General features: G+C 37.4%; 1 protein-coding gene and 1 non-coding gene across 2 annotated transcripts; one reads left to right on the top strand and one right to left on the bottom strand.

The window, feature by feature from the left end:
• The first annotated feature begins 1,919 nt into the window (after positions 1–1,919).
• On the top strand, positions 1,920–2,397 carry LOC113359655 (ribulose-phosphate 3-epimerase, cytoplasmic isoform-like). Its single transcript, XM_026603248.1, has 3 exons — positions 1,920–1,931; positions 2,025–2,066; positions 2,139–2,397. The coding sequence occupies exons 1-3, from the start codon at positions 1,920–1,922 to the stop codon at positions 2,328–2,330; spliced, it is 246 nt and encodes an 81-aa protein (XP_026459033.1). The 3' UTR covers positions 2,331–2,397.
• A 12,019-nt stretch (positions 2,398–14,416) lies between these two features.
• LOC113362492 lies at positions 14,417–14,523 on the bottom strand. Its single transcript, XR_003365746.1, has one exon. It is a non-coding gene; the product is annotated as a small nucleolar RNA Z279/snoR105/snoR108 (small nucleolar RNA).
• Between the last annotated feature and the right edge of the window lie 8,562 nt (positions 14,524–23,085).

Raw genomic sequence — 23,085 nt, 5'->3', positions numbered from 1 at the left:
TGATGCAAACTGGATAGTTGACTCAGAGGAGTCTAAGTCTACGAGTGGATATGGTTTCACTCTAACATGTGGGTTTGTTGTTGGAAGATTTCCAAACAAACATATCGCTCAATTCATTATGGAATCTGAGAGTATTGCGTTAGATAAAGCATGAGAGGGGGCCGAGTGCCTAAGATGATTTTTAGAAGACATTCCTCTTTGTCATAGGCCTGTGCCAGCTATATCTATACATTGTGTTAGCCAAGCTATAATAGTTAAAGCTAAGAAATAACTAATCTCAATCGGCGTTATTTCCATTGATTGGATAAAGTCCAAGGAGAATATCGCGCAATCTTTGACGAAAGGTTTGTACAAAGAGATAGTTAAAAATGCATCGAGGGGGTTGGGGCTTAAGCTCATATATTAAACTTGCCATGAAGGATACTCAACCTTGCTGACTGGAGATCCCATGATCAAGGTTTCGAATGAGACAACTAATTTGTGGTGGGTAAAGGTAAACACTATCAGAGATTTTCATTCTCTGTCCCTTCCCTATGGTGTAGACGTGATAGTGTGACTGCATGTGGAGGATGACTTTTTAATAAGTCTTAATGAGTTCTATAGTTTCAATTTAAGATTGAAGTGGGGTGTAGCAGTAACACTCTTTATGGAAACTCACCTATCTGAATGAGGAAGTGGGTCGCTTCCTGTGAGAATATGAGATGATTCTCTAGAGCATTCTGAGAAACAGGATACGTCCAGGGCCAAAACGGACAAAACGGCACGAGCTTGGCAGCAATCTTGGAGATATCACCCGTGGTTGTTATCACGAATTACATCAAATGCTAGCAGTTCAAGACATAGTTCACTGTCTCTAGCAAGTAATTCTGGTAATATCTCACTAAGCAAAGGTTCAAGACCTCATGGACACCTCTGCCTAAAATGGTATTTCCTGCGTTTTTTATGTGATTTTCATTTTGATGGTTTTGGTATTACTGGAACTTAGGACCTAAAGGTCACTAAGGGTTCACTAGTTCATGATTTTTCACTTTGGTGAAAGATACCTATAGTCTCACCATGTGAGAATTAAAGATGAAAGCTCTCAATACTATTATGATTTATGCAATCCATAGTATGACCCTGGGGTCAACACACTTTTGTGTGAGGGAGAGGACGTAGAAATGACTAGTATGATTTCAACACTTGCACGATCAGTCTGTTTGGATCGTGAGGTTGGGATGTTTATTTACCAAGATCTATCTGTGTTTTCATGTTTTATTGAGTTTTCATTCATGTGGGGGATTGTTGGAAAACGATTAATAAAAACATAATTTTTAAAGTTTTAATAAAAAATTATAATTTATTGTTTTATTTTGTGAATGAAACTTTTTAGTCCCACATCGTGGAGTTTCCAATTTTTAGTAGTTTTAAGAAACTATATAAAGCTTTTAGTCCCACATCGGGGAGTTTTTTTTCTTAAGTTGTATTTGTCAATTATATAAAGAAATTCACTACTTTTGTAAAATCTATGGGAAAGGGGTTGCTCTATATTTTAGAGGGACCCCTAAGGGAAAATATTTTATAGCGGTTTTTAAGCATTCGCGATTTTCCTTAACGGTTTTTTCGGAGTTGCCAAGCTCAAGTTGAGCATCTACTACATATGCTAGTAGTAGATGTATTAGGGTGTTTTATCCTGGAGATATCCGTCCTGTGAGGGCTATAGCATCACTCTTGAGTGTAGCCGGGCGCTAATGTCTTAAGGACAGCGTGTTGAACACGTGACTCACTCTATTTTCCAAAGTTTTGCCTTGTTGCTGTTGCGGAGATACGGGGAGCTTGTTCGTTTCGTCAAAGCAATCACTTCCATTATAAAGGAGCTAAGTATCAATAACTTTTGCTTATTTGATTTTTCTTTGTTTTTGATTATTGCACCCAACAAGATGTTGGATAAGGTAGGTGACGTCATTCTATCTTCCTTGTCAATGCAATCCTGTGAACAAGCTTCATGTATAACCAATTTTTTACTTCCTGGGCTACTCTACCAGGTTCATACGTTGAGGAAGAAGTACCCAAAACTTGATATACAGGTAAGTTCATCGCGTTATCGACTCAGTTACTATGTTGTTTTTGTGTGTTCATGTGTCTTTCCGTGTATGCAGGTGGATGGTAGTGTGGGAATTTGTAATATCAAGGTGGTGACTGCAGCTGGGGCAAACTGCATTGTGTCAGGAGCTGCAATGTTCACCATAACTGACAAGCCACGCGAATTTTTGGCCTGTTACAAGACGTTGGCGGAAAAGGGAATTGAAAGACTCAATTGGTTTGCTGAAAACGCAGCTAGGGGAAACTGAAAGACTCAATTGGCTTGCAACCTATGGAAGTCAGTTCTTTCAGTAATTTGTATTACTATTTAAAGTCATTGTTGAACTTGTAAGGTTACTTGGATAGTCTTTTATGGTTTCAGTCGTATTTAAGTCGTATTGTTCCATCAACTAAACCATAAATTTTTTTCAGTAATAGTAGAATTAGAGCTTTCCAAGTCTAAGTACGCGATTATGATCTTTGAGTTTCACTGGTACAATATTATAAATCTTATTCAAGGGAACTTTGGAAATGTGAATCCCCACTAGCAGAATTTTTTATCCCAGAACTAGATATCTCTGTTTCTGATACCATAAAGACGATGTAGACAGAAATCTTTACGATGTAGACAGAACTAGAAACCTCTTACATCACTGGTGACACTTAATAATCGTTGTACTTATTTTGTTTTGGTTCTTCAGTTCAGATACTATCGAAACGGCTGTGCTGAAATTATGAATCTCTTTGTGCTCCATGAGAAAACTCAGGTCTCTTCTCTGTAAAACCAGATAGATTTTTGTGGGATTGTTTCAATGATAGATCAAGGTGCACATTACAAAAGAACGACACCGTAATAGTTGTGTCTTGTGTATTAGTTAAAGATTGCATTATACTACTACTAGTGCGTGTACTTGAGGAAATTTAAGAAAAGAATGCTCGTGAAATATCTCTGTTGGATGAATATCTACCCGTAATTTTATCAGCATCATGTTGTACAGTACTTATTAAGCGAGGGGGTTTAATAGAATGTTATTGGTTGCACCAGAAGGAAAAGCAAATTTCAGCTTTCCTCTTCTTTTTTTTTGATCCAAATTCATATCTCCTAGACAAAGCAAAAGTCGGAGGACTTCAGCTTACTTCCTCGCCGTTGGCGCTCAACTCAAGATACTAGAAGTCAATGATTATACGTATCCTTATCCTCGCCGTTGGCGCTCAAGATACTAGAGGTCGAAGGCTATATGTATCCTTAAATTTTCAAGTATGGAAGTGGAGTTCTAGAATTTTCAGCGAGTATCCAACGTCACTGGTTGCATAGAGGCAGATTGCGGCACCATAGCAATGATAAATGCTGGTAGGGAGATCGAGAAGAGGGAAAAAGAAGATTTGGCTACAAGTTTGGATAGAATACAGGGAAAAGATACTGTCCAAAACAGAGACAATATATTTGACTTAGTCACAGAGACGACCAGTTGCCACTTTTCTTAGGCGTTGTGTATCCTGCCATAGCTATAATACATACAAACTTATACTAATCTAAAACTGAGTACTCAAATGTCAAATATGACTTGATAAAAGGTTCATTTGCTGTTAAGTTCAACAAAAAGGGGTAGCTGAGATTGTAGATTAGTGAATATAGAAACTTAAACAAACCAAAGTATTTCTCTAGCTATTGGAGGGTTTAACTGAAACCCAAAATAGAGTATCTAAGTAATTCAAAAGTTCAACAGTATCAAAAGTTGATGCACTGCAGCTCCCGACAAAATGCAGTATCTACAATCAAGCTTCAGCCACCTTCCCAATATTCCCAGGCCGATGCAACCATCCACCTGCACAATCAACTGCACTGTTGAACAAAATGACTACATATACACACACAATAAGACATATATACACACAACAACACACAGGAAGGTCTCAGTAGCATGTAGGATAACATAACAATACTTTTCAATCTCACACACTTAGACGATACACATTTATCTGTTTAATTGAAAGAGCGCAAAGCATGGAAGCTTAAGGATGCCCAGTACAAGAATATGCACAAATGCTATAAAGGAAGAGAGGAGCATTTTCATAACTTACACACGAGAAAGACTAGGGAGTAGGAAGCTCGAAATTGCTTGATGTATGAAAAGGCAGATCTAATGAAGGTTAAACATGTTGCTAGTGCCATTCTCTAGAGAAATATGAATAGTGGAATACATGTGGGGTTTCCTTTCCTATGAGAAATACACATATAGAAAGAGCAAGTAAAGCATGCAGTTTAAACAATTATCTAAGATATAGTAAATACAGTAACACGCAGATGGAAAGAAGATATAGTTTAAACAAATGAGATTGGGAAAACGAAAACAGACCAGACATGCCACTAATCATTCCCAAAAAATTAATAAATGGTAACTAGATTAATGACGCAACGAACTCACCTACACATCAAGTACATCCTCAGGGCTTTCCTTTAATAGCTGTTTTCACATAAACGTCACTTCCAGGTTTTATCTTTGACGCATAGAGGGTGAGTGAGCCATCTAGTATTTCTTTAAAATCCTCGCTTAGGCTTAAAGTATTCATAGTGACCTTTTGGACTGTGTTGAGACTTTCGGGCAAACTGACACAGAACGTTAACAGTTTCATGCATATCCAATTGTACGACTTCCGTAGATAGCTGCTGTATCACACCTTGCCTTCTTGTTAACTTCAGGTAAACCTTCATGTCGAAACGTGGATCCGGTGGAGTCACTGTAAGCGTAACTGCGAGGGGTTTGTCTTCGATTATGTAGTCAGTCACGTAGTTATCGTTATCCATGACTACATTCGTAGTAGAAACTTCCTGGCGATGTGGAGAGAGTCCCAGTTCCAGATCAATGAGTTTCTTCAGATCCAAAACGGTAGATGCTTTGTCGAGACTAAGTCGTGGACAATCATGATTTGCAACTTTAACAAATATTGTTTCAAGAGTCGTTTTTGGTACACTTCAATGACTGCATTTTGATCACTCAAACTAACAATACTAAGTCATCAAATTCCGTGTTTTCATCATGCAGAACGGTTCCTTTATAAACTAAAACGATACCAGCATAGGGAATTCCCGATGGAATAAGGTGATGCTTCAAGTCTGCAACACGGCGGAAATTTTGACAAACAGGAGTAAGTGGTGATTCAGGAGCACCCCCAAAGTCAAGCAATACCCTCAAAACATAGTCGTCATCAGTATTCATTTCCATTTGAGTTACAACCTGTAACAGAATCATAAAAGAATAACAAATAGATCTTATATTAGAAGATTATAACAAATAATTCAAGACTAAATAATCAGTTGTTAAAGCAACAACACTTGACAACTGGTATGAATCGTGTCTTTACAAGATTCTCAGTATATCATCACTATCTTCTAAATCACAGCAATAACAAGACAACCCAAAATTGAAAGCAATTCACGCCCTAATACTAGAGTTTAATTCTGTAACTGTACTCAGTATCATAACATCATTATCACAAAATGTAAAAAAAAAAAAAAAACCCAAATCTCTAAACTTCAATCATCTAAGCATTTCACGACAGATATAGTAATGGAAAAGAAAAATAGTGTAGATTGTTGGGATACCGACACTAGTTTGGATTTTAATTCAGTAGTTTTTATGGAAGTATAGTTATTTTAGGAATTGATTAGATCTTTCCTTATTTTCTTATTAGCTTAGGATCCAAGTTATTATCTCTATATAACTAGTTTGTTCAATTGGGAAAATGTCTCAATCTGGGGTACAATCTTGGAGAAGTGCCCTAACGTTAAAAAAGGTTGGGAAAATGCCCCACTGTTAAAAACAGCAGTTAAGTCCACATGTGTGAGTTCCCACGTGCAGGAAAAAGACAGAAATACCCACCTCCCATAAGATCTTGCCACGTATGCAGATCATCCAACAAACTAAGAGGAGGATTTCACGCACGTGAAAGGCATGTGACAACTTCACAAAATACCATTTTAGAATATTATTTTCGAGATATGGCTTTCATGTCCTTTCTCCCAGATTGTTGCACGTGGATCCATCTTTGCATCCAACCTTTCATTAGACAAGCTACCATAAATTGAATAAACTATGTGAACAATTCAAAAGGAAAATGACTTTATTGATGAAACCTAATTGCCAATCGTATATGCAATCATAAATTGAATTTCATTCAACGAAATTGAAACATAACTATCACTACTAGTTCAAATGAAACATAACATCCACATTGTCAACTTGTTTCTACCATAACATAATATAACCATATTGTCTTACATCTTATAAACATAACTACAAATATCACCACTAGAACAAAGAGAACATAACTATCTATATTTTGAGTTAGGCTTTCTTTGCCTTTTTGTTGATGGTGCACTAATATTGTTTTCCTGGTTTTGTATGTTAACTGTGCCATTGTAGTCTGATTAAAACAAACCAGTAGCACCAGCAGAAGCAGTAGGACCTGCAGCATTAGTAACCTTCTTTGAAACAGAGGCAGATGGCGCAGCAGAGTTAGATGGTGCAGCAGCAGTAGCACTTGTCTTTCCCATTGCTCACAGCAAATTTAATATTCCTATCCATATTACCCTGATATACATATAACCAAAATTCAATGTAATCATGTCAAAATCCCCACAAGCATTAAAAAACTCACAACTGAACCATTATCTGCTTTAATACAAGCATCTGACACTTAAATTCATGTATCAATTGATTTCTTCTTCAAGTTTTTCAAATTTTGAAACTAATTTTCTTCTTTTTTGTTAATTTCAGCATATCTAGGCAATATAATTGACTTCTACTTCACATTTTTATAGATACAACATTTAAAAGCTATTGATTGAACAATTACCAGAAATAAGTTGCAGGAGTCCGGGCGGAGAAGACGGGGTAACCCAACTATGACCCGTGCCCATAAAAATTCCCAATACACGAGTAAAGTAAAGCACTGAGTCACTAATTTCTAAGTCAGTGCCGGTTCAATCAAAGAATTTGAGCTTCCTAATACACGAGTTAAATCATCATTTTCTCCTCTCGTTATTCATCATTTTCATCAAACCAAGAATCAAAATCACAAATTCATATCTTAGAATACAAAATCAACACACCCATTTCATGATCTAATTAAAATAAGGATCAAATATTCATGCTTAAACAAAAGTAGTTGATTCAATGGCAAATGACTTAGCTTGGTTCCTGAATTACAAAATCAATTCATGTTACAAACTAGTTTTGCAAAACAAACAAACCCATAGCTTCATCACACTAAGGACAACATCATATGATTCATATCCATTAAATTTATTAGATTGAGAGAGAGAAAAACTCTTTTCAGTGAACTTTTTCTTGTCTTCAATTCACAAGTTGTTTAGCTTCTTATCCGACTAAACCCCATTCTAGATTATACACTCAGTCATAAAGATCAAGTTGTTTTTTTTCTTAAAGCATTAAGATGAAGTTGCGTTTCTTACTTTTTTTTCCTTTAACTTTTCAGTTACAGAAAGGGATATAATAACATATATAAAACACAAGACATAGGGAGATTCACACAAGTGGAAGGTATCAAACAACAACATTCTGGACCTTAATTCATTTCTTTGTTGGCCCCCACTGCTTATCAGTCATTTAGTTTATTTGTTTTGTTTTCCCCAAATGCAGAAAGCTCTTTCAAAGCCAAACATTTTTACAGTTTGAGAAAAAGAGGGCAATCGGCTTGGCAGTTGAGACAGTGATTAATACCTTAAGGAAATTTCTGGAAATCATTTTCAAAAAATAAAAAAAATATTATCAATAGTAAGCATGGAACACTTCCTTCCATCAATTACAGAAAACCCTAAATTTGTTTTTGATTAAACCCTAAATTACAATTTCAATTTCATTTACAGAAATAAACCCTAAATTGCAATTTCAATTTCCCAATCACGAATACACAAATTTATTTTAACACAACACATCATGGAATTTAAGCAAAATAAAGGATTGGGTTACATTTACTTACTTGTTTCGAAGATCAAATCAACCCCAATCGTCTTCTTCTTCAACTTTCCTCATCTGAAATTATTTCTCAGCCATTTTCTCGAGCTTTTAATCACTGAAACGTAAAGTGAACGATTCTAAATCGTGAACTGTTAATATTAACGTTATAATCGATCTAAAATCAACACCTTACCTTACCTGATCTTCTCTTTTCTTTCTCTTCTCTCGACGTTCTGTATTTTTTTTCATCTTCAGATCTAAACGATAATGAAAAAAATGCTCGACCCTTTCTTCTTAGTGCGATTTTAAGGTATTTCCCACACACACGTGGTAATCGCGTGCTTCTCGTCTTCCTCTTAGTCCGTCGGATTGTTCGCAGACATGGCAATATCTTAGCGGGGAGGATATTTCTGTCTTTTTCCCGCACGTGGGAACTCACACGTGTGGACTTAATTGCTATTTCTAACGGTGGGGCAGTTTTCTAACATTTTTTTAACGTTGAGGCACTTTTCCAAGATTACACCCCGAATTGGGGCATTTTTCCAATTTTCCCTTTATCATTCATTCAATTATCAATACAAAATAGCTTTGCTAAACTGAGGTGGTTGATTCCCAATCAAAGAATCGTTATCTATTAGTAGTATTAGGTTCCTGTGTTAGGTGCAGGTTCCTATCATCTGGTATCACCTAGGTTTAGGTCCTTTTTTTTTGCGTTCTCAAGTTTTCTATTAGGGTTCACGATGACAATAACTAATGCAAACTTGGCTGATCGTCTTGACACTTTGAACTCTTCCTTGGATACAATTATTGAGGAGATGCGAGCGGATCGTGAGGCTACAACTACCAAGTTTGATACCTTACAGGCTTCTCAAACTACACTGCTCACTCAATTACAGAATGGTACTGCTGCTACAAATCGCCTCCTGGAGGCTCTTATTAACCAGGGACGTGGACACAATATTCTTAATGAAACCAATGGTCGAATTAATCAAGGTAATACTGGTGCGATCGTCAGAGGGGGTTTTATTACATTGAAATTTTCACAATTTGATGGTGATGATCCTGAAGGGTGGAAGCAGTACTTTTCCGTCCATGGCGTAGCTGATGTTCAAAAGGTGCCAATTGCTACAGCACACCTGAAAAAGGATGCAAACTCTTGGTATAGATGGATCAGAGAATCGTTAGGAGAACTAACATGGCAACAATTCTCTCATGCCCTGCGTGCTCGATTCGGTAACCGCAAGTACATCGATGCTTGCAGCGCTTTGTCCAAATTATCGCAAACAGGTACGGTTCAGGAATTTATTACTGAATTTGAAAAATTATTAAATTTTGTGCATGGGATGTCCGAAGAACACCAGATTAGCATATTTATTTCGGGTCTTCGTAAGGATATTGGGTGTCCGATTATTTCGTCCACAAAGTCTTTCAGCAACGTTTGAGGATGCTTTATGTCAAGAAGATGTTTTTAAGGCTTTACTTCCTGTTAAACCTTTTGTCCGTGCATCACCATCCAAACCATTCACGACTGTAGCTCCGACTCCTCCACAAAGGACTAGCCTACCTATGTGAGCTAAGCGTTTAACTTGGGCGGAACAAAAAGACCGTCGTGAGAGAGGTCTTTGCTTTAATTGTGACAAGGTATATACACCGGGTCATCTTTGTGAGAAGTCCAGGTTATTATTCTTTGAAGGTGCCTCTGATGTGACTATAACGGAGCTAGACCAAGATGCAACTGCTGACAATGTTGAAGAAGTGTTAACAGAAATCGAAAAAGACTCGAAGATGGCACCTGAAATTTCTTTCCATGCATTTATGGGGTCTCCGTTTCCGAAAACTATGCGTATCACAGGGTATATTAAGGGACAACCAATTACGGTTTTAATTGATTCATGATCTACCCATAATTTCCTCCATCCTAGGATTGCAAATCGGTGTGGATATAAGGCTCAAATCGGTGATACGCCCATGCGAGTTATGGTGGGTGATGGTGGGCTGCTGGAAACGTGTGGTTCATGTCCTAATGTCTCAGTTACCTTACAGGATTATGCTTTCAACACTGATTTTTATCTATTAGCAGTCAGCGGTTGCGACGCTGTCCTTGGTGTCCAATGGCTACGTACTCTTGGTACGCTTACTTGGGATTTTAATAAACTGTTATGAAATTTTCCCAACAAGACAGGGAGTATTTTTTAGCTGGTGATAATTCTTCGTCAGTTATGTTATTAGATGTTGTTCCTATGCAACGAGTTATTTGTCAAGAGAAACATGGAATTCTTCTTTATTTAACGACTGATGTAAACATGATGGATTCAAGTACTTCTGAGACACCCTCTGCAATAAGGCAGTTAGTGTTGCAATATTCAGACGTCTTTGAGTCTCCTACATCATTGCCGCCTAAACGTTCTCATGACCATCATATTCCATTAGTTCCGGATTCTGCCCCAGTTAATGTGCGTCCGTATCGGTACCCGTATTTCCAGAAGGAAGAGATTGAAAAGGCGGTTGCTGAATTAACAGAGGCCGGCTTCATTCGTCCTAGCTCAAGTCCTTACTCTTCACCAGTTTTGTTGGTTCGTAAGAAAGACGGTTCGTGGTGCATGTGCATAAACAACCGAGCATTAAATAACATCACTATCAAAGATTGGTACCCAATTCCAGTAGTGGATGAATTATTAGATGAACTGAAGGGCGCGATAATTTTTTCAAAGCTTGATTTACGGTGGTATCACCAGATTCGGCTCCATGAACTAGATATACCAAAAACTGCATTTCGAACACATGATGGACATTATGAATTTCTGGTAATGCCATTCGGCCTTTCTAATGCTCCTGCGACTTTCCAAAGCCTCATGAATGATCTTTTTCGCCCTCATCTACGTCGATTTGTCTTGGTATTTTTTGATGATATTTTGATTTATAGGAAGTCAGTCGAAGATCATATTCACCATCTTTCGGTCGTTTTTGATATTTTGCGGGCTAATCACCTCTTTGTGAAGGAGTCAAAATGTGCGTTTGCGAAGTCCTCAATAGGTTATCTTAGACATAAAATTTCAGCAGAAGGGGTGTCAGTGGAGGACGACAAAATTACAAGTATCTTGAAGTGGCCTGTTCCGTCGTCGGTAAAGGATCTCCGTGGCTTTTTGGGTTTGACGGGATATTACCGTAAGTTTGTCAAGGACTACGGAAAGATAAGTGCACCTCTAACGGCGTTGCTTAAAAAAGATGCATTTAATTGGTCGAACGATGCTACAATTGCTTTTAAAAATCTCCAGAAAGCGTTAACAACTACGCCGGTGCTCGCACTTCCTGATTTTTCAAAGAAATTTGTTTTAGAATGTGACGCTTCAGGAAACGGACTAGGAGCTGTCCTTATGCAGGAAGGTAAGCCCATTGCTTATCATAGTAAACCACTTTCAGGAAAGAATTTGAATCTCTCTTTTTATGATAAAAAAATGTTAGCTATTATTTCCGCTGTCCAAAAGTGGCGTCCATACCTACTGGATCGACATTTTAAAATATATACGGATCATCGCAGCTTAAAATATTTTTTGGAACAACGATTGTCGTCGTTAGAACAACAAAAATGGGTAACTAAGTTTCTTGGTTATGACTATGAGATAGTTTACAAGCGAGGAACTGAAAACAATGCTGCTGATGCGTTGTCTCGAGTAGAAATTCGTCACCTTATGGCTGTTACAACGCCAATATTTTCTGGAGTTCAAGAGATAATCCAAGAATGTCAAAATTATAAGGAGATGAGTTTAATTATTGATGGTTTATGTCGAGATCCAGGCTACAAGGCAAATTATTCTTGTAAGGATAACACTTTACGATACAAGGGGCGTATTGTGGTTACCTCCAGTTCTCCCTGGCGTGCTAAGCTCTTACAAGAGTTTCATAGTAGTCCCACTGCTGGCCATTCAGGATTTTTAAGGACTTATAAGCGTCTCAAGGCAAATTTTTACTGGCGGGGAATGAAGAAGGCGATTAAGGATTACATTGCTGAGTGCGATATATGTCAGTGTAACAAGGAAGAAGTTGTGTCTCCTCCAGGTCTACTTCAGCCATTGCCCATTCCCGATGACGTGTGGTTGGATTTATCAATGGATTTTATCGGTGGGTTACCTACTTCTGGTCGTAAAAATTCTATCATGGTGGTAGTTGATCGTCTCTCCAAGTATGGCCACTTTTGTGCCATTTCTCATCCTTATACTGCTATTACTATAGATGACATCTTTGTTCGTGATATTGTGCGACTTCACGGAATGCCTAGGACTATTGTCAGTGATCGAGATCCAATATTTATTAGCAAGTTTTGGGAAGCTTTCTTTTCACTCCAAGGTACTCAATTATGTAGAAGTTTTGCTTACCATCCTCAAACGGGTGGCCAAACAGAAGTAACGAATCGTACTTTAGAAGGCTACCTCCGTTGCTTTGCTGGTGATAAACCCAACAAATGGGTTAGTTGGTTACCATGGGCAAAATGGTGGTATAACACCACTTACCATTCAGCCATTAAAATGACTCCCTTTGAAGCCGTCTACAGTCGTCCGCCGCCAACTGTGTCAACTTATCTATCGGGCTCTACTGCTGTTCATATCGTGGATATGTCCTTACGAGCTAGAGAGCATACCCTACAGATCCTAAAAACACATCTCCAAGCTTCTCAAGCGCGAATGAAATCATATGTTGATATGCATGGAATTGAAAGAAGTTTTAATGTTGGTGATTTGGTTTTTCTCCGTCTCCAGCAATACCGTCAAGTTACAGCAGCTAATCAGGTTTACTCTAAGCTTTCTCCGCGTCTTTATGGGCCTTTTCGCGTTGTGCAGAGAATTGGACCCGTTGCTTATAAGCTAGACTTGCCTCCTTCTTGTCGCATACACCCAATATTTCATGTTTCCGTGTTGAAATTAAAGATAGGAACTGACGACAAAACTGAGGCTAGCTTACCTACGACTACAGGCCAGTTTGAGTGGGAACCAGAGAAGATTTTGGAAATCGGAATGTTTAAGCAACACAATATTGCAGTTACTCGCTGGTTGATCAAGTGGAAGGATCATCCTGTTGAAGAAGCTACTTGGGAAGATGCGGGAGATTTTATTGCTCATTTTCCTACATTTGAGGCTTGAGGCCAAGCCTTATCTGAAGATGGGAGGAATGTTGGGATACCGACACTAGTTTGGATTTTAATTCAATAGTTTTTATGGAAGTATAGTTATTTTAGGAATTGATTAGATCTTTCCTTATTTTGTTATTAGCTTAGGATCCAAGTTATTATCTCTATATAACTAGTTTGTTCAAGAATTTATCATTCATTCAATTATCAATACAAAATAGCTTTGCTAAATTGAGGTGGTTGATTCCCAATCAAAGAATCGTTATCTATTAGTAGTATTAGGTTCCTGTGTTAGGTGCAGGTTCCTATCGTAGATACCTTTGTTTGAGTTGAAGGAAGTAACCAAAAAACCCTAGCTAGTTCATGCAGAAAGGAATGCGGCCGATCTTGTTGATTCCCCTTCTTTAGTGAATACAAGAGAAGAGAAAGTAATGTTGTTGTTTTTGGCAGAAACCCTTGGTTGCTGTAGTGCCGTAGTGGTCTACAGTCTACATACGAAGGACTTACACAATCACGAGATAAACAGAGAGAGATTCGAATTGAAAGGAGGAGAATAAGAGTTGAAAAGAGGTAAAAGTAGTCGAAGATAACAAAAGAGAGAAACTTTGTTCCTAATAATTCATGAGTATCCAAAGGAGTACTGGCAAGAAATTATATACATGGAATTCACGTGAACAAAACTATAAGGGCACCTGGAATCTAACTAACGGTAGCTTGGGTGGCCCTTAAGAGAGTATGTCATGACTAGGGTTATCACAAATACTCGACACGATTCTTGACCTCAAGAATAACTTAGGAAAACCATGTTGCATAAGAGCAGTATCCTCCCATATAGCTTCAAAAGCTGTGGATTGTGCCCAATGAATCAAAACTTGGTGAACCAGCCGCCTATTCTTCTTGATAACACGAGATTCAATTACCTGCAATGACCTTCAAGCTTCCCTTAGAATCCAGAGTAGGTAAAGTAGTCTGAGGAAGAGAACCAAGTCCCAGTTTTGGTTTAAGTTGAGAAACATGGAAGACTGGGTGGATTTTAGAGCCAGAAGGGAGCTGCATTTTATATGTCATTGTATCAATATTAGCAATCACCTGATATGGCCCGAATAACTTTACTACCAGCTTTAAATTTCTGCGCAACGGTACTGAAGTTTGTGTGTAAGGATGGAGTCTGAGATAAACTCAATCTCCTACTTCAAAAGACCTCTCAGTTCTTTTTTATCTTTTTTTGATTTAGGTTTTAAAAGGTGGGGTAGGGATCAGATCGGTAACAAATGGGAGTGGCCATATTGTCGTAATCAGGCTTAGGATGGACACCCAATTCTCGCATAATATGCGAGTTTTGACCACTCATCATTTCCCATTATTTTCCTGAAGGATCATGCTCTCAGTTCTTTTTTACCTGCCTGTTGTTTAATCATGTGTTGGGTTTCCTCCAAGGTAGACTTAAGAACAATCCCCATAGCTTGTCTTTGCTTCAGATAATCTTCAGTAGCAGGGTTGGTAGCAGGCTGTAGAGCAAAAAGACTACATTGTGGTGGAGAATACCCATACAAGGCTTGGAAAGGAGTGAGTTTAATATTGATGTGGTAATTATTATTAAACCACCATTCTCCAAGAGCTAACCAGTTGGCCCATTTAGTTGGCCGATAATTGGTCATACATATTAGATAAGACTCCAAACAAGAGTTCAACCTTTCAGTCTGGCCATCAGACTATGGATGATAGGATGTAATCATGTGCAAATAAGTGCCCACTTTAGCAAACAATTCTTGCCAAAAACTACTTAGGAAAATGTTGCCTCTGTCTGAAACTACACAGCTTGAAAATGTGATTCATGAACATCTTAGCTACATAGTAAGCAGTAAAAGAATGTCTAAGAGCTATGAAATGACTGAATTTGGTGAACCTATCAACCACCACTAGTATTACCCATTGATGGAATTGGTAATGGTTGTAAGAGACCAAGTGGCAATAAATTGGTCCCTTTATGCTGTTAACAAATGTCACATTCTTTGATTAACTGAAATAATTCCCTTTTCATTCCTACCCAATAAAAATATATCTTAGCCTTTTGTTAACTAGCATGAGTGCCAGAATGACCACCAATAGAAGAAGAGTTAATTGCAATCATAACTCGGTGTCTTAAGATACCATTAGAACAAATATAAATTATATTTTTGTATCTAAGAATACAATGTGAATATGAATAAGGTGGTTGAGATGTTGGACTTACCATCAATTTTGGAATTAAAGAAGTGGCCAAAGAATTTGTGGCATAACTCTTAACAACTTCCTCTATCCAAACTGGTTGTACATTTGAGATCATGTGACAACTAGGTTATGACATTCTAGAAAGAGCGTCAACAACCTTGTTCTCATAGCCCTTCTTATAGACTATTGCATAGTCATATCCTAATAGCTTGGAGATCCACGATTTGTTGTAGCATAGAGTGAAGTCTTTGCTCCATAAAGAATTTGCGACTCTGGTGGTCGATAAAAATAGTGAAGTGATTATCCAATAAATATGGCATGTATTTGTTTACTGCTAAAACAATTGACATTAGCTCCTTCTCATAAGCTGATTTAGCTGAGAAACTTGACCTAATCCTTTACTAAAATAAGGCTTCTTCTCTTGCATAAGCACTTCCCCTACTCCCACATCACAAGCATTAGTTTCAAGGTCAAACGGTTTGGAGAAATCTGGTAAACTCAAGACTGGGATGGAAGTAACAACTATTTTGAGTTGTTCAAAAGCAGACCGGGAAGCTGAATTCCATCCAAAACAGTTCTTTTTCAATAGATTAGTAAGTGGTTTGCAAATGATACCATAATTCTGGAAAAAAAAACTGTTTATAATACCTAGTGAGACCCAAGAAGCCCCTTAATTCCTTCAATGAAGTTGGAAGTGGCCATTTATGCATATAATCAATCTTTGTGGGGTCGGAAGCTACTCCTTTTCCACTGATAATGTTCCCTAAGTACATAATTTGAGATTGACCAAAGGTACACTTGCTGATCTTGGCAAATAAAGAATGTTGTTGTAGACGGGAAAGAGCAATTTTCAAATGGTGTAGATGAGAAGTCATGTCAGGACTGTAGATTAATATATCGTCAAAGAAGACCAAGATAAATTTCCTCAAGTAAAGTGCAAACATCATTCATGAGGGCTTGAAAAGATGCTGGGGTATTAGGTAACCCAAAGGGCATAACAAAAAATTTGTAGTGACCCTGATGAGTCATAAAAGCAGTTTTATGAGTATCAGGAGGATAAATTAGAATTTGGTGGTAACTAGACCTTAAGTCTATCTTGGAAAACAAAGTAGCCCCTTTCAACTCATCCAAAAGCTCTTTTATGACAAGAATTTGATATTTATCCTTGATGGTCATAGTATTGAGCTTCCTATAATCTACACAAAATCTCCAACTTCCATCTTTTTTCTTGATAAGTAATATTGGTGAAGAAAAGGGAGAATGACTAGGTTTAATAACACCAGATGATAACATTTCTTGTACTAGTTTTTCCACTACTTCCTTTTGTACATAAGGAATTATGTAGGGTCTTTGATTTGGAGGTAATAAAGATGGCTTAAGAGGAACGTGGTGGTCATGTGATCTTATAGGAGGAAGTGATGTTGCCTCTTGAAACAACAGAAGCATAAGAATCAAGTAACTTTTGAATGGGTGTTGGTATTGGAGTTGGTGGAGGTTCAACAGAGATTGAAAACAGATGTCCCACCAAACCAAGCTTATTCTTCTGAAAAAACTTTTGAAGGTCAGTCTCAGACATACAAGATAATTTTGTTGAGTCAGGTTGACCTTGTAGAAGAATGCTAGTACTATTGGTGGTGAAGGAAGCAATGATCTTTTTAATGTCTCATATCCAACATCTTCCACTGGAAGGCAGGGAATTTAGCATCACCAACCAACTTGTTACCATTAGCTACAACAACTTGTAAGGCAGCAATGGGTAGTATTGTAGCACCACACAATTTAACATTCTTAGGGTCTAAAAAGCTATGTTGACTACCACTATCTATAAGTATGGTCAACCCTTGTTTCTTAACTGAACCATGAATTTTAATTGTGGAATGAGTAACATTACCAGAGATGGCATGTACTGAGAGTTCTACCTCCTGTTATGTTCATGGTCCAATTTTAAGTGTGTAGCTGGAGATGTAGCTTCAGATATAATACCTTCCTTTTCATCAGCTGCTAACATGAAAAATTGTTGATTGACACACTTGTGACCAGTTGACAACACATCATCACAATTGTAACAAAGTCCTTTTTCCCTTCTAGCTCTCATTTCTACATAGGAAAGTTTCTTGATATGAGGTATTGCAGACTGTTGTCTTGTGGTGCTTATGGCAATTGGTTTGAGATGAACTCTAGGACTAGTGTTAAGAGATTTTTTTGGCTAGAAGAAGTGTATGACGAAATCTAAAGTGGTGGTGGTTTATGAGTTCCTCTTCTTTTTTTGGAAGAATTCTGCAATACTGCTTCTTGCATCTTAGCCAAATACACATCATGATCTAATGTTGTCGGAGAAAACATTTGTACATGCATTCTTAGTTCTTCCTTAATCCCAATAATGAAACTCGAAGTAAAATATGCTTTAGTCAGGTAACGATTCTTGGCTAACATAAGAGCTTTTAATTCTTCAAAAATTTCCAGGTATTCGATAAAAAGTACCAACCTGACATAGTTTATTAAATGGGTATATTAACTATATGTCCCTACTTTTAACTCCCTACAAATACATCCTTATGCAACAATAAATATGTCCCTCCTTTATTAATAACCTTATCAATTTAATATTCTATTACCTTAATACCCTCACCCATATAATATTTTTTCTTTATTTCAAAATGAAACAAATTTGTTCCACTACCACTTAACCACCACCACCAGCACCACCACCACCACCAACATTAAACTACCATTCCACCACCACCACCTACCAAACGCCACCACCACTCCTTCACCACCACCATTACACCATAACTAGTCCTCCACCACCACTAGTTCGTCGCCGCCGCCACCACCGTCTCCGTCGCCGCCACCACTGGTTCAAATATTTTTTTATCAACAACAATAGTTGATCCAAATAAAAATAGAACCAACAGTAGAAGTTTATCTAGTTTAGGGGATCAACAACGATAATTGATCCAAGAAAAAAGGATAAACAATAAAAGTTGATCCAATTTTAGTGGATCAACAATGAAAGTTGATCCATGTAAAATTGGATCAATAATGAAAGTTGATCCATGTAAAATGGAGTGAACTTGGCGTGAGTCGAACACGCATCATCTGACATGGAGTCAGTCATGCTACCATTGCACCACAAGTTCAACATTGGAAGAAATTTACATGATTTAAACTATAAAGCATGATTATACTTATCCAATGAAATATCGTCAACAATAGGAGTTCAAAGGATCAACAACAGTAGTTGATCCAATATAGATGGATCAACAACCATAGTTGATTCAATAAAAAATTGGGTCAACAACAGGAGTTGATCCCATAGATGGATCAACAACCATAGTTGATCCAATAAAAATTTGGGTCAACAACATGAGTTTATCCCACAAAATGGATCAACAACAATAATTGATACCATAAAAACATATAAACAACAACAAATTGATCATTACCTGTAGCTTCATAAACACCAACAGCTCCAAGACCAGCTTCAAAACCAATCTCGACAACTACAACAACTAGAACCACCATTCTACTACTATTTCCATGACTAATTTCTCATTCGTACATCTCCATCATTACCGCCACCAACAAATCACACATCTCCAGCACCACCACCACCACCAAAACAACCAGAACCAAAATCCAACACCAATTTCATCATTCCAACCAAAACCACCATAGTTGATCCAATAAAAAATTGGGTCAACAACAAGAGTTGATCCAAAATATATGGATCAACAACCATAGTTGATCCAATATCACTGCCTGCTTCAACACAGATAACCACCATATTTCATTCAGCAATAGGCTTCAATCTCTGTAACAACAACTCATACCAACACTTCCCCCAACAAATCACACATCTCTATCACCACCAGCACCACCAAAACAACCAGAACCAAAATGCAGCACCAATTTTATCATTCCAACCAAAACCACCTCCGTCTACATCATCAATTTCTTAGTTATAAACTATTCTTATCTATGTCACAATCACTCACAATACCACCAGTACTGAAAGAAACATACCTCATCCGCCGTCGCTGCTACACCACCACCATAAATCGTAACCTGAACCAGATCTCGATCTATAATTGCAACATAAAAACAGATCTCGATCTATTTGAATCCGATTTCAAATTAAGTTTTTAGAAGAAGAAGAAGAAGAAAGTGTTCGTAGTTGCATAGGTGGTGGTGGAGATGTTGTTGATGATAGGTCGATTAAATCTGAATCCATTAGCGGCGGAGAAGGTGGTCGTAGTTGCAGAGGTGGTGGTGGTGGCGATGGTTGTTTTAAGAAGAGAAGGAGAAAGTAATTTTCGATCTGGAAATATGGAGATGTGGATCGTGATTAAGGAGATGGTGGTGGTATTTATGGTGATGGTACTGGTGGTGTTGGTTGTGGTGGCGACGGAGATGGTAGTGGTGGCGGCAGCCATGATAAACTGTGTTGCTCTTTTTTTCATCCGAAGTGAAGAAGAAGAAGAGTATATAACGCATAAAAGGTTAAAAATGGAAACACATGAAAATAAATCTTTTAGATAAATTTTCAATTTTTCCATCAGGGATATATTTATTGTGTGATAAGGATAATTGTATAGACCATCAAAAATAGGGACAAAAATTCAATTACCACTTATTAAATTCTCCTACAATATCATCATGTCCAAGCTCTTGAAAACGTCTATAGATATCCCTAAGAAAATATTCCCATATCACCACTAGTTTACATGCTTGATAATCTTAAAACCATACGTCAGCCTTGCCATATAAATAAAGAGAATTAAGATTTACCTTCTGATCATCATCCATATGGTGGATCTGGAAAAAACAATTTTGCACTTCCTGATCCATGATCTTTGTTTCTGACCATCAAATCTAGGGTAATCCACCTTCGGTTTAGGTTGATGGAAGTTGCTTTCACAAATACCTGCTACGGTACGATGTGTGGGACTACCTTCACCTGGAAAGTTATATCTATGATGTCGGTCCCACAAAATCCTGATGGGGTACCAAAAACACCATTAGAGAATCCTGGTGGATTCTCTCTTTAAACATAAGTTCTAGTATTATTATCTAAGATCTGAGAAAATACTTCATAACTCTCACGAACTCATCTGAAGGTTTTTTATGGTTCCTGTAACTGTAAAAAGAAGAGCATCATGTTTCTGAAGAAGAGTATAATGTTTCTGAGAAAACCATAATTCTTGATTTTGAGCATACTCTTGTTGTTTTTGAGTATGCTCATATATCTTCTTAGTAAGTTCATCTACAACCTCTCTGTTAGCCATTTAAACTTGAGGATTTCACTGCTCTGGTACCAATTTGTAGTGTTTTATACATACAAAGGACTTAATTAACACAATCATGAGATGAACAAAGAGAGATTCTGAAAACGCATGGAGTACCAAGATATACCACCAACGTTTTCTTAGGAAATATGTATTGACAAACTCAACACAACTCCGAGAGTAAAAACTCAATCAAGGAAAGTGCCTACAGTTATATCTCTCTCTTGTTGTTAGAACGTTTACCGAATTGAATCCGTGAACCTAACTACAAAGAGAGTTCTTGGACGATACCAAAGACCAATGTCCAAGGATCAATTAAATCTTTTCCAACTAACAAGGTTGGACCTAGCTATTGTGATTGATCAACAGACAACCTGTGATATTTCAATTATAAAGATAAACAATATAATGCGGAAAAAGAAATAACACAGACACTAGAAATTTTGTTAACGAGGAAATCGCAAATGAAGAAAAATCGCGGGACCTAGTCCAGATTGAACACCACACTGTATTAAACCGCTACAGACACTAGACTACTACCAATTAACTACGTTCTGGAATGTAGTTGAACCCTAAAAGGAAACCCACCGATTAAGGTACAGTCGCGTTCCTTACGCCTCTTGAATCTCGCAAGACTCTGCGCACTTGTTTCCCATAGCTGATGTCACCCACATTTAAGAGTTGCTTAAACCTCAATTTAAGACTTTAAACAAGATCTTCTTCACACAAATTAAGCTTATAATTGATTTCCTGATTTACGATCTAAACGGATGATCATATCAAACGATAGATCCAGGTTGAAAAAGAGGGGGTCTAACAACCACACCCAATATTTCGTTTGGAAATTTGAATAGACAAACTCCAATATACTTTCAAGAGAATCAACTAGACAGTCAGACTCAATCTAGATAAAAATATATCAAACAGTTTTATATTTCAATCTCTCAATTTAATCCGCAATCATCAAATAGGAATTTGCGAGCCCGGTTGAATATAAGAGAAATAACTTGAACGGTACCAAAGACCAATGTTCAAGGATTAATCAATTTCAATCAACAACCGAAGGTTGGATTTTCCAATTGATCGATTCAACGCACAAACTGTGATATTTGAATCATATAACAAAATATAATGCGGAAAAGAAATAACACAGACACCAGAAGTTTTGTTAATGAGGAAACCGCAAATGCAGAAAAATCCTGGCTGGACCTAGTCCAGCTTTGAACCCCACACTATATTAAGCCGCTACAGACACTAGCCTACTACCAATGAACTTCGGACTAGAATGTAGTTGATCCCTAATCAATCTAACACTGATCAAGGTACAGTTGCGCTCCTTACGTCTTTGAACTTCAGCAGGATTCTACACACTTGATTTCCGTAGCTAATTTCACCCACAACCAAGAGTTGCTACTACCTAAAGTCAAAGACATGATAAACAAATCTGTCTCACACAGAAAAGTCTATTGGAATAGATAAATCTGTCTTCCACAGAAATACCTACGAGTTTTGTTCCGTCTTTTGATAAATCAAGGAGCGCGCGAACCAATTGATAAACCGGACTTATATTCCCGAAGAAAAACCTAGTATTATCAATCACCTCACAATAATTTTAATTATATGGTAGTGAAACAAGATATTGTGGAATCACAAACGATGAGACGAAGATGTTTGTGACTACTTTTAATCTTGCATATCGGAGATAAATCTCAAGCAAATTTTAGAAAAGATAATACTCAATCAAAATAGTAAAAGTAAGATCAGAATACACAACTATAAAAAAAATAGTTGGGTCTGGCTTCACAATCCCAATGAAGTATTCAAGTCGTTAACCTACATGGTTTCGTGAAAAACCTAAGGTTAGAGGAGAATCGATTCTAGTCGCAACTAGTATCACACAGAAGGTGTGGGGATTAGGCTTCCCAGTTGCTAGAGTTCTCCTGTATATTTTTTTTTCAAATCAGGTTTTTCAATCTAAGTTACCTTGGTAACAAAGCATTCAATATTCACCGTTAGATGAAATCCTAATTAGATTCAAGCTAATATCTTTCAACCATTAGATTGAACTTAGCTTGTTATACACAAATGAAATGTACCCATATTTAGGTTTAAGTAATCGTACCTAAACGTGTACACCATGTTAGCTCAATAGTAGTTAACCGAGGTTAGGTATATGAACACTCTCATATCAACCGTATTCATCTTAACCATAACTAGTTCAAATGACTCAAATGAAACTAGTTAAAGAGTTGTTCAATTGCTATATTCTCATAGAAGTATATAAGAACACAATTGAAGCAAAATGGGTTTGATTCACTCGATGAATTCATGAACATTATAGCCACGGTTTGCAAAAAATGCACTCCTTATTATATAAATGTATTTGTTCATCACACAACCGATTTTAGAACTTTAACCACTC

The sequence above is a fragment of the Papaver somniferum genome, chromosome 3, assembly GCF_003573695.1.
Source record: "Papaver somniferum cultivar HN1 chromosome 3, ASM357369v1, whole genome shotgun sequence".
NCBI classification, from domain to species: Eukaryota; Viridiplantae; Streptophyta; class Magnoliopsida; order Ranunculales; family Papaveraceae; genus Papaver; species Papaver somniferum.
The sequence above is the reverse complement of the archived record's forward strand: the minus strand, read 5'-3'. Positions and strand labels throughout refer to the sequence as shown.

Excerpts from the sequence above, each read along its gene's own strand:
- LOC113359655 (XM_026603248.1), top strand. Across the intron at positions 2,067-2,138 it reads ACCCAAAACTTGATATACAG|GTGGATGGTAGTGTGGGAAT; the intron begins GTAAGTTCATCG and ends CCGTGTATGCAG.